The sequence below is a fragment of the Danio rerio genome, chromosome 3 (genome assembly GCF_052040795.2).
Source record: "Danio rerio strain M-AB ecotype USA chromosome 3, GRCz13ab, whole genome shotgun sequence".
Taxonomy (NCBI): domain Eukaryota; kingdom Metazoa; phylum Chordata; class Actinopteri; order Cypriniformes; family Danionidae; genus Danio; species Danio rerio.
Window position 1 is genome coordinate 607,227 of NC_141023.1, and position 13,187 is coordinate 620,413.

The following is a 13,187-nucleotide window of genomic DNA, read 5'->3' on the forward strand; positions in this document are numbered from 1 at the left end:
CTGTAAAAATAAATTCAAACTAACTGAATTTAAAAACAAAAAATTAAAACTAAATAAAAACTAAAACTATTAAAAAATCCAAAACTATCATAACCTTGCCCCATGGAGTGAATAAGAGTATTGTCACTGTAGTTTGTGCCTATGAGCCAAACAACTTTGTAGAGCACCCGGCCTTCATGGGAGTCCCTGGGAGGGGTGCTAAAAGGTGCTCTGACTCCATTGTCCTACTGGTAGATTCAATGCCAACGTGGGTAATAAAGTGATATCTGGAGATGTGTGATTTGGAGGAACGGTCTTGCTGATCTGAATCCGAGTGGTTTTCTGTTATTGGACTTCTGTGCTAATCAAAAGTAGCAGGGTGCAGATACACCCTGAGCAGGGCCGGAGCAAGCTGAACTGCCGCTCTAGGCAGAGGACGATCATGCCGCCCTCAACCCCAATGTGAAAACGAAAGTGACCGGTTATGAAAATGAAGTGAGGTGTCGCGGACCTCTTTTCCGGCGCACTATGCACGGATATAAATGAGGACGCGCGGGTGCTGAGGGAGGGAGGGAGGTGTCGCAGACGCTGCGCTTTTTATTCTGCCGCCCTATGCGTGGACATAACTGAGGATGCGCGGGTGTCACGGACCACAATTCTGCCGCCCGACACGCGGGTGCTGATGGAGGTGTTGCTGACGCCGCTCTCTCTATTCTGTCGTCTATGCGCGAATATATCTGAGGACGCGGGTGGTGAGGGAGGTGTCGTTGACATAACTGAGGATGCGGGTGGTGAGGGAGGTGTCGTGGACATAACTGAGGAAGCGGGTGGTGAGGGGGGTATCGCGGACGCCGCCCAGTCTATACTGCCGCCCTAGGCAGCCGCCTAGGTCGCCTCTATGGACACGCCGGCCCTGACCCTGAGGACCTGGATGGAGTCTCTGGATATTTGTGGTGCTGTCTAGGCTAACATGACAAAAAATATTGCATGAGGTCAGGCACAGTATTTATGGTACTGTCCATAATATTCCTTTACATGAAGAGAAGCAGCTGAGGGGCTCGGTTCTGATTCTGGTGCCTCCTAGGTGTCTACCTAGTGAGGTTTTTCAGGCTGGTCCTACTAGGATGGAGGGCCTCAGGGAAAGAACACGCTGGAGGCACTATGTCTCTCAGCTGGCCTGGGAATGCCTCTGGATCCCCCTAGAGGAACTGGAGGAGTGTCTATGGAGAGGGAAGTCTGGCTTTCCCTCCTAAGACTGCTGCTCCAATGACCGGCTCCGGATAAGCAGAAGAAATTTCAATTCAGTTTATCTTTATTTCTATAGTGCTTTTACAATGCAGATTGTGTCAAAGCGGTTTAACACAGAGGTGCTAGTAAACTGAAATTAAAACTGTGTCAGCCCAATTTTCAGAGTAAAATCAATGAATGGTTATAATACAGTATTGTAGTGTGTGATCTAGTAAGATGAAGCTGTGCTGCCTCATTGTAGGTTCTCTAAATATACTGTAGATGTTGTAAAGATACTTGCTGGGAAAAGAACAGCAGCTACTGGAAAAACTACACAGTATCAGAAGTAGCGGAGCTACGGTCAAGCTACAGAAAATGTAGATATGCTACATGTAGATCACTACTCTCCATCACTGCATTCAGAAGAGCAGCGGCTTCAGCTTCACGCACACACGCACTAACGCACACACGCACTAACGCACACACGCACACACACACACGCACACACACACACACACACACACACACACACACCATTTACCTTTCCATCGTGGCTGGAAACTCCTGCAGAACAAAACACACCACAGATCAGCAGAAGCTCAATCAGTCAATCATTAATTAATTATTCCTTAATCAACCTTCAGACCTGTAGAAAGCGTATGCTGCTGTGGCTCATGCTCTCCTCTGTGTCTCTGATGGCGTGTGAGAGATCTGAGATGTGTTTATTAATCTCCTCCAGCTTCCCCTTCATCATCTGCTGCTTCTCCTCCTCTTCCTCCCTCACAGCAGACACTGAAGCTTCTTCTTCATCACGGAGAAACTGCTGGAGCTTCTGGAACTGCAGTCTGATCTGACTCTCCGTCTGCTCCGCCTGAGCCTGAACACAACACAGTCATAAGTTAATTAACTACAGTATCACTCCACTAGTAATAGTGTAGAAGATGATCTGTGTCTGCAGGAAAAGGATACATTTCTGAAGCCTCATCATATACAGTAAGTGATAAAGCTCTAATACACCCCTAGTGGCAGATTGCAGCGTTTGTTTATAGTCTCAGCAGTGTGTAAATGATTGTGAGTGAGTTTACATATACAGGGGTTCATTCATTCATTCATTTTCACACTCATTTTTCAACTCTTCACACTCTGCTCTACTGCTGGACTGAAGATCAGTGAAGACTGGCCACCAGGAGCAGCACATTTAGACATCAAAATCTCCAACACTACACTGGCCAGTGTTTCAGTTTTATTGTCCAACCCAATGGACAATGTGGTCATATACTACATTTCCATATTGGAGTTAATAAATACACATGCAATCATGTCAAACAAATCAACATATCTGTTGAAATTAAATATATTGGTTAATTACATTGTGTGTATTGTAATCAATCTCCCACCTTGACGTTTCGAAAAGTTTTCTCAAACTCTTCTTTAATGTTTTCTTTGCGTTTGAGCTTCTCCTGTAAGGTTTTCAGTTTAGGGTCCAGCTGCTCCTGCAATTCAAAGTGAGAAAACATCACACACATACAGATTTATGCATGAAAGATGAGCACATTGGTACTCTAAAACAATAACACATAAAGCTGGCTTGATGTTGGACATTAGATAAATAGCCTATTTTAAGCATTAAATTGATTTTAATTTGAATATAAACCAAAAATCTAAAAGCTGCATGTTAGCATATACCAAGGTTATAATAGTTTTGGATTTTTCATTAGTTTTAGTTTTTTATTTTGTTTTAACCTTTTGTTTTTAAATTCAGTTAGTTTTAATCAGTTTTTAAAATCAGATTTACTAGTTTATGTCAGTTTCTATATGTTTAGATTTTGCTTAGTTTTAGATTTAGTTTTTATTAGTTTCAGTAATAGTTTTATGTTTGTTTTTTTATAAATCAGAATATTTGTTAGGTGCAAGATATAAAATCATCAGAATATTGTATAATAACTCAACCAAGGATATATTTTTGACACCTTTATTCAGAGGACAAATGAACACTAGCATCTCCCATCCTCAAATTCAAACACAACAGCCCACAATAATGATGGAAAGTTCAGATCTTTTACATGAATAGATCTTTAGTGGCAATTATCTCATGTTAGAACTCAACATATCAAAAATATATGTAGTCAGCAATCATAATTTTAGTCAGTTACTACAGAACCTTGATCTCAAACATGTCTTAAAATGAAGTTTTGCAACCCAACCGAAGCAAAATACTCTTATTTAAACTCCATTTACTGTTGGCCTTTTATTGGAAAACTTCTACTAAACATTAAAATAAATGTAAATTCCTCTTTGCCAGATATAATGAAGGCATCGAATAAACCAAATGAACACAGAAGCAACAAATTATAAACAATATAGAAGCCATGTTCAGCAGTTAATAGACCTGTCATATAGACATCAGTTGATGTATTAATACTGCAAAGTTTATTGAACACATTGATGAGGATTATTTTATATAGTGCAGGTCTGTGATGTGTAAGTATCCCTTTGTATCATTTAAACGTGCAATTGTTCCCGCATGGTAAATCGTTATCTATGGTGTGTAGGGTATATTTTGGGCTCTGTTGATTGCTAATTAAACATAAAAACCTTTCTAAAAATGTATGTGTTGATCATATGTTATTGTTCATATTTTGCAAGTGTTTTTTCAACCTCTTTGAATACATTAAACACCAACAACCCTGTTATAAGAGAAATATTTTAGAGCTCACATCTGAGTCTAACTCAGGGAGGAGTGTATGAAAGATCGATTATTCTGCAGTCCGACATGAACACTCATTTTTATTTTCATTTCAGTTAAATTGTTTTTTTTTTTTCAATTCTAGTTTTCGTTTTCGGTAACACTTTACAATAAGGTTCATTAGTTAATGCGTTTACTAACATGAACTTATCATGAACAACGTGTACAGCATTTATAATCATAATTAAACATTTACTAATGCATAATTAACATCCAAGTCCATGCTTGTTAACATTAGTTAATGCACCATGAGTTAACATGAACTAACAATGAACTACTGTAATTTCATTAACGTTAACTAGCATGAACAAATACAGTAGTAAATGTATTGCTCATTGTTTGTTCATGTTAGTAAATGCATTAACATTAACTAATGAACCTTATTGTAAAGTGTGACCTCGTTTTTTTCATTAACTATAATAATCTTGGTGTATACACACAACAGATAAACACTTCACAGCTGATTGTGTGACTTTGAAGCAGGTCACACACTGGATGCACGACACAGCGCGCACATGACAGTTGAAAGTATTGCACACCAGACGAGCACATTCGCATGTTATTTAAAATGAAACTAATCAGATGGCGCTCTGTGGCGTTGCAGAAATATGAACAGTGTCCTGAATTGTGGCTGGGCGCCGCGGACCTGGCATGTACCCTGATAGAAACCTATGTTTAGATTTCTGAAATGCATGGAGCTGCGTGGCCGAGCAGCGCTTCTGGTGTGTGACCTGCTTAAGTCACTTCATCATATGCTACTGAAGTTATAAATGTGAACACTCGTGTTTTATGTAACTTGTGAAAGCTTTGTTGTTCCCCACAAATTTAGGGACCATTCCTAAGTTACATGTAACACTGGTTTACACTTTTATAGCTTAAATAGCATTAAGGGAGAATTACAGAAAGTGTTTATTTTCAAAATGTTCGTTTTGTTCGATAACTAAATGGCCTCAAGTGCTAAATTACAAATAAAACTGAATACTATTTTAGAAGACCGACTAAGTCACAAGACCTACAGTAAAATGTTCAGCTACATTTCTATAATGAACACCTTTTACATTTTTATAATAAAAATAAAATAAACTGTAAATATGTTAAAACAAATTTTTCCCTCAGAAATGAATGACTCAAAAGTAAAACATACTATTATTTTAAAATTAGTTTTCGTGACTGCAAGTCATTCTTCTTAAATACAATTAAAGTTAGATTAAAGTGTACAGCTATGTTGTGTGTAACTTTATAGGCGGTTCTTAAATATTATAATATAGAACGCTATATACATTTATAAAAAATGCCAGTTTTTAGAAAAAAAAAGACTACAAAACGTCAAGCATGTTTTATATCAGTGTGAGTTATGTAAAGTGAAGTTTACTTGTCAGATATCTGATTTACCTTGCAGGCTGCAGCAGCTTCATCAATAGGTCTGAATGTGTGGTTAGTGTGTTTCTGTGAGTCTCTGCACACCACACACACAGCCTGATTATGCTCCAGACAAAACAGTTTGAACTTCTCTCCATGTAAACTGCACATCTCCTCTGATCTGCTCTGCTTCTCGAACTCCTCACACAGGTTCTTCAGCGCCAGATTACATGGAGGATTAGGTTTGGAGGATCTCCTCCTGCACACTGGACACTCCTGAGTGCCCTTGGTTCTCCAGAACTGCTGAAGACACTCTTTACAGACACTGTGACTGCAGGATAAAATCACTGGATTGTTGAAGATCTCCTGACACACGGGACACGACAGCTCCTCTACAGACACATTTAGCGAAGCCATTTCCACTCTAGTCTGAGCTCCAGCTCTACATTCACTTTCTCAAAGTCCTCGAAAAACTAAAACATCTCGAGAGTCGCAAAGATCTGCTGTATACAGAAACAAACTCCTCAAAAATCAGCTTCGAAAGTTGTATTGTTTCTAACAGCTTACTCTTGTTTTTTTCCTTTCTAGCTTTAATAGCCTGAGTGACTAAACGAAAGAAAATAACTTCCGTCTCTTCCAGGTGAATGTTGTACGGCAAGCCGCTTGAGCTCGGTAAAGGTGGTTTTCGGTTTGATTACTTTGATATTCACAGGACATGTGGCGGATGCAGTTTTAGGGATCATCTGCAAATTACATCGACAGAACCAAAACGCACAGTAAGCTCAAACTATCCAGTAAAGGTTTAGAGGCCAGGTAGCAAAGCGACTGTATCTCTCTTCATAAGGTACATACAAGAAGAAATTGATAATATGTCATACGTTTACAGTACACAAATAGTAAACAAAAAATAATATTGCAGGTAAATTGCTAACATGATTTTTCTCACATTTTCACTTTCATTAGCCTACAGCGCACAAATATTTGGGGAAAACATTTACAGTAATTTACCTATATGTAATATTCTTGTTGTAGCACATTCCTATAGGGACAAAACTGACTTACCACAGGAGCGATTTTCCCAATATTTCCAATAATATTTGTACAGTACACAAAAACTTTAGAAAATATTTACAGTAATTCACCCAAGTGTAATTTACACGAAAGATTCCGGTAACACTTTATATGAACTACACACTATAAATCATTTATTAAGCATTAGCATCTAGTGAATTCATCATCTGTTAAGCATTATCTCTACATTAATAAACGTTAGTAAGCAGTTTATAACTGCAGCTACTGTACAAATGCTCTATTCTTGACTTATAAACATATTTAAAATGTGTTTAATAATCGTATTTTCATACTTTGTTAATGATTTATTATTCATTACTAAATGAAGTATTTCATTATTTACAAACCAGTTGTATTTAAGAGTAGTTGAGGTTTTTAGGATGATTCAGAATGAGTTAGTAAATGATTAATAAACTATTGAAATCAACATTTATATATCTTATTATTCAGGCATATATTAATGGTTATTAAGTATGTTAATAAATGCTTTATTAACTCAACTTCATCTAGTCTTGTGACCTAATCTAAAGTGAGGACTATTCATGCTTTATAAATCCCTTATAAATGACAAATAAAGGCTCAGTTAAATTATAAACAAAAATAATGACATTATTCATTCCCATTTATTTATTCGTCCTTCATAATGTCCAATTCATTCATTTCAAATAAAAAATAAATCTTTGCAACCTGATCTAAAATAAAATCACTGTAGAGTTTAAACATTGCATCTTATTATATTGTTAAATTACTAAATTGTTGTTGTTGTTTTATCCAGTTGGATGTTGTATTTTGACACTCCTGTTATTCAGCAATGTTTAAACTTTATCAAAATTGTCCTTTTTAGAAAAGATTGCAAAGATTATTGTTCATTTGATTCTGAGCCTTTATTTGTCATTTATAAGAGATTTATAAAGCATGAATAGTCCTCACTTTAGATTAGCTCACAAAACTGCATGAAGTTGAGTTAATAAAGCATTTATTAACATATTAGTTAACTATTAATATATGTATGATTAATAAGATATATAAAACGTTGATTTCAATAGTTTGTTAATCATTTACTAACTCATCCTAAATTATCCTAAAACCCTCAACTACAACTGGTTTGTAAATAATGCGATACTTAATTTAGTAATGAAAAATAAGTCATTAACAAAGTATGAAAATACAATTATTTAACACATTATACAGGTGCTTATAAGTCAAGAATAGAGCATTTGTAGCTGCAGTTATAAACTGCTTACTAAAGCTTATTAATGTAGAGTTAATGCTTTACAAATAATGAATTCACTAGATGCTAATGCTTAATAAATGATTTATAGTGTGTAGTTATCATAAAGTGTTACCAAGATTCCCAGAGGCCAGGCTGACTTACTACAGGTGAAAGTTTACCCATATTTAAGTTCATATAATTTATGTACACTGTAAGAAAACCCTGGTTGCTTTAAATGAATAAGCTGAATCAAATTCACCTCATGAGTCTATTCAACTTTAACTAAATTATGTTAAACTGACTTAAAACAGCTTGTGTAACTTATAAAATTAATTAAGAACATGATTAACATGAAAAACATGTGCTGTCATGACAAGTGTCACTGACGAGTGTGTGTGTGTGTGGGCGAGACAGAGAGCCATGCAAACCCGCTGGAGCAAGTGTTTACAAGTTTTGAGCCCCATGAAGGAGCTATGGAGGTCTGGGGTCTGTTTTTCATTTGTGGATAACTTGGTTAGCTGGATTTGGATATTGATGATTTGACATGATCCAGGATTGTTTCATTCTTTGAAACTGATCTGAGAGTTGTTGCCAGACACAGAAGGCGCAGATAAATCGATATTCGCGTGTAAATGGCAAATGAACATTTGGGTTTACTCACTTCATTCGCGCGTCAAATCCGCTTGATTTGGGGGTCAAATTTACTTCAGAACAGACACGGATTCGTGTGATGGGCAGGGCTTCTGTCTGCCCGGTGACTCTAGCTTCATTGCTAAATGACTAACATGGATTTTATGAAGAAAATAACAGTGTTTATGTGCTTTATAAAGACTGAAAAACAGTTTCGATATGTTTAGGGCCGTGTCTTAGTGCACTAGATCCTTTCAGAGGTGCATCCAGCTCTGTGAGCTCATAAACTCCTCTAGAAACTGAACCTGGGTGACGGAGGCTTTCAGCGGTGCTTCTGACTGAGCCAAGCCCAGTTTGATAAACTGTTTTCAGTGTTGGCTGGAGGATTTCCCATGGGAAACCAACAACAGATGCTACATTACAATCACGCCCCCACAAGAGCAAGCTCCTGATTGGCTAATGCGGCATGAATATCCACTTAAGTTCAGATTTTTTAACTCAATTGATTGGCTCGAAATGTGCATTAAGTGCGTCAAATGCGCAAAACACTCAATTCGCGCTGCGCCATTCGTATCATTTGCACCACGTCATTCGAGCCGCAGGATGTCTATTTGCGTGTTTGCATTGAGTTAACATGTAAATCACTCGCGATTGATGCGCGTTCTGCATCTTGTGTGAACGCAGCATGAAGGTTACTGATCCAGCTTTAGTAGTACAATTTGCCTATGGGAATAGACAACATGCACAATAATCAATTATCAGTTTTGTTTGTTGTTTTTTAGATTTTTTTAATAAGAATTTATTCAGTCATTCACGTTTAGACAGTTAATATGCCAGTGATTTGATGCATCACCTCAACAAATATCTTTTTTGATGCAAAATTTATTTAAACAGCCTTTTATTATGCCGATTAATCTGCTCTAAATGTAAAATTTAATAAATTGCTAAATACTCTTGACACATGAAAGTGTAAAGCCTGCAGCTTACAACAAATGTGGAAAGCTATTGCATAACGTATTTAACAAATCGATTACTATTACGAATTTGATGTAATTTTGCTCAGATGGATAATTGAATATTAATCAGATGATGTCATCACGCTGCTGTGCCGTCAGCCAATTGTTGCATTGCTGATCATGATTTCGAGGATGGATAGATCTGTCCTTCACAACACACGCAGATCTCAGATCAGTTTATCCAGACATTCTAATCTGATTCACGAACTTGTTTGAAAAACCAAATTAGCCAGAGATCAGTTATTAAATTAAATTCATCTTTATTTCTATATCACTTTTACAATGTAGGTTGTGTCAAAGCAGCTTCACAGATGTTAAAGTAAATTGAAACAGTGTCAGTTCAGTTTTCAAAGATTAAGAGCAGTTTAGTTTTGTTAGTTCAGTTCAGTTCAGTTCAGTTCAGTGTGGTTTAATAATCAATACTGAGAGTTCAAACACTGAAGAGCAAATCCATCCATGCACATCTCCAGAAGTCCCAAACTATGCAAGCCAGTGGCGACAGCGGAGAGGAAAAAACTTCACCAATTGGCGAAAGTAAAGGATAAAAACCTGGAGAGAAACCAGACTCAGTTAGGCTCGATCATTTCTGCTATGGCCAAACGTCTTGTGCAGAGCTGCAGTCTAGGCGCCAGAGCTGGAGAACGCTGGTCGTCAGTGAAGACTCATCTGTCTCACAGGAATCAGTCTCATGCTCTTCACTCCTCCTTGACCTCCACAGCAGCTGCTCTGGATACGGCCTGGTCCAGGATTATAAAAACTAGGAGATCATCTCTTTACAGGGCCTGGATAGCATCAGTGGCTCTGCATAGTCTCTGGGGGCCTCAGAATGAGTATACCCAGGTGGAAATGGAGAATAAAAAGAATAATTAGCGTCTCTGGTGTTCAGTGTATATAAACAAGATGCAGAAACCTGGAGCACAGTCATGCATCATACTGTTAAGTGATGCACTGAGTGTATGCTTTACTAAACAGATCGGTCTTTAATCTAGTGTTGAACTGAGAGAGTGTGTCTGAGCCTCGGACATTATCAGGAAGGATATTCCAGAGTTTAGGAGCCATAAAGGAGAAGGCTCGACCTCCTTTAGTGGATTTTGCTATTCTAGGCACTACCAGAAGCCCTGAGTTTTGAGATCTTAAAGAACGAGTTGGATTGTAACGAGACAGAAGGTTGGTTAGATAAACAGGAGCTAGATTATTTAGAGCTTAATAGGTGAGAAGTAATATTTTAAATTCAATATGAAACTAAACAGGCAGCCAATGTAAGGAGGATAAAATTGGGGTGATATGATCATATTTTCTAGAGCTGGTCAGAACTCTGGCTGCTGCAGGTTGTACTAGCTGAAGTTTGTTAATAGAGGATGCTGGGCAGCCAGCAAATAGAGCATTACAGTAATCCAGCCTAGAGCTCATAAAAGCATGCACTAGCTTTTCTGCATCTGAGATGGATAGCATACTTTGTAATTTAGCGATATTTCTCAGATGAAAGAAATTATTATTATTAAGATGAAGACTGTTGTTTTGTGTTCAGTAAAAAACTAAATACCTATGAAGAAACTTGAAACAGAAGAACATAAAAACCTGCTGCCAGCTAGTGTTTCAGTAGAGGTACTGCAGAGCTACACAAACAGCACAGAGAAGTATAAATGCACCACACGAAATGTTGGACTGTCAGGATTCTGCCACTTCGGTCTTGTTAATTCTTATTTTGGTGGCAGAGTCCAGACACTAGTCCTGTCTTGTCTTGTATGTTGTGATCAGCTCAATTTTTCTCAGGTCGAGCACTAATTTTCTGTCATTGTGTGTGTTTTGTATGAGCGCTTTCTCTATGCGAGGTCTGTGTGTGCTCGGGACATTGGCTCTCGTCCTGGTGTTTGTGTTCGTTCTGTCTGCAGCGTGGGGTTTCATTCCCAGTGTCTGAGTCAGTTTTGGTTTTGCTTGGAGCTGGGATGAAACAGCCATGTTGCATGTGTGAGTGCATGGTGAGTGTTTATTTATCGTGTACTCATGTCTCGCTTTCAGTCTTCTGTTGGTGTTGTGTTTAGCATGTGGTGCATGAGGATTACATGTGCCTGTGCTTTAGTGTTTCATGTGAACATGCACTTAATAAGCTCTCATATATTAATTTTAATATATGTTGCCTCTAGGTATATAGAGACAAGGTAGGCTTTTTTTTAGGCCTTTTCTGACAAATCTTTAATAGGCTCTGTAAAATGCAGTTTCAGAAAAATATCACTCAGGAGACAGACTATGTTTGCAGTTATCCATCCGAATTAAGCATTATACTCTAAACATTGTAATCGATTCATATAATTGTTTATATATGTATATATGTGTTATTACCATAACAAAAAAATGTGTTAAGAAACTCTATATTTAGGGGTGTCGTGGTGGCGTAGTAGGTAGCACAATCGCCTCACATCAAGAAGGTCGAGCCTCGTCTGGGTCAGTTGACGTTTCTGTATTGCTGGTGTGGGTTTTCCTGAATTTTCTCTGGTTTCCCCCACAGTCCAAAGACATGCGGTACAGGTGAATTGGGTAAGCTGAATTGTCTGTAGAGTGTGTGTGTGAATGAATATGTGTGGATGTTTCCTAGAGATGGGTTGTGGCTGGAAGGGCATCCACTGTGTAAAACATATGCTGGATAAGTTGGTGGTTCATTCCACTGTGATGACCCCAGATTAATAAAGGGACTAAGCCGACAAGAAAATTAATGAATTATAATTATTATAATCATGTTGTATTTATTTAGATGGCAAAAGTCTGAAGTCAGTTGAATGCACTGGGCAGTTTGGTATTTGCTTAATAATTAACAGTATGCTCAACACAATCTCACGGCAATTCATAACTTTTTCATTTAGTGGCTAATTCGTATGAATTCGTACGATCTAATGCGTACAATTTAGTACGATTTGCTCATCCCCCAATGACGATTGGGGTTAGGGGTGCGGTCAGGTGCCATGCCTCCTTTTTAAAATCGTACGAATTCGTACGAATTAGCCACTAAACTGGCAAAACGTAAAACACTTACGTTTTCTCGTGAGATCAGGCTGGTATGCTACAGTTTTACATTTAACAGATTTCTAAAATACTTATGTTGTTTCTTGTGATACTGTAGATTGCTCTAATTAATGTATGTACTGTACAGTGTGTTTGCCTATGGCTCTGAGACATGATGGAAATTTGAGCAAAAGCATATAACTGCTAATCATAACACTAAATAAATTACAGAATCAGACACACCAGTATAAAAAATGGTTCATTAATATTTTGCTCTCCACACTTTAGCAAAACCAATTTAAGGTGGGGTGGGCACTTGCTAATCTCCTGCTAAAAGTACAGGAGATAAAAACATTTTTAGTGTATTGTATAGTGTTCGCCAACCCTGTTCCTGGAGGCACACCAACAGCATATATTTTAGATGTCTCCCTCATCTGACCCATTAACTTCAGCTTTTGGAGTCTCTTCTTACTTTCTGATTAGTTGAGTTTGATTTGAGAGAGGTTGAAAATGCATACTGTTTGTGTGCCTTTAGGTACAGGGCTGGGCAACACTGGTATAGTCTATAAACAGCACATGCTGTAAAACATGCAACAAACTGAAGGCACGGTTCACCCAAACTAAAAACTGTCATAATTTACTTGTTTCAAACCTTTATGAGTTTCTTTCTTCTGTTGAGCACAAAAGAAGATATTTTGTGTACATAATACAATACATAATTTCATGAATCCCCACCAATCATCTGGTTCACCGAGATGATGATGATCATGTACTAGTGAAGCACTGGGTATGTTTCATAGTTTTGACCTGATCTTAGGTTTTAGATATGTTTTAATGAGAAATTCTAAAGAAAACAATAGCAGTTAATAATCTGCAACACTGCACTAGCTCTAATATGATTAAACACATATTATTTATTATTTTACACTTATTATTTAATATTAGATAA

The 13,187-nt window shown here is 37.6% G+C and overlaps 2 protein-coding genes across 3 annotated transcripts in view; both read right to left on the reverse strand.

The window, feature by feature from the left end:
- LOC110438686 (salivary C-type lectin 2) overlaps positions 1-13,187 on the reverse strand; it is a 64,387-nt gene that overhangs the window by 19,911 nt on the left and 31,289 nt on the right. The gene's annotated exons all lie outside the window — the stretch shown is intronic.
- Positions 1-13,187, reverse strand: part of irgf4 (immunity-related GTPase family, f4) — a 44,567-nt gene that overhangs the window by 16,978 nt on the left and 14,402 nt on the right. Inside the window, exons 2-5 of the mRNA XM_087243570.1 lie at positions 5,345-5,428; positions 2,604-2,699; positions 1,853-2,083; positions 1,748-1,770 (exon numbers count right to left, since the gene is read on the reverse strand). Coding sequence (XP_087099696.1) covers positions 1,748-1,770; positions 1,853-2,083; positions 2,604-2,699; positions 5,345-5,428 — 434 coding nt within the window. The remainder of the gene's footprint in view (positions 1-1,747; positions 1,771-1,852; positions 2,084-2,603; positions 2,700-5,344; positions 5,429-13,187) is intronic.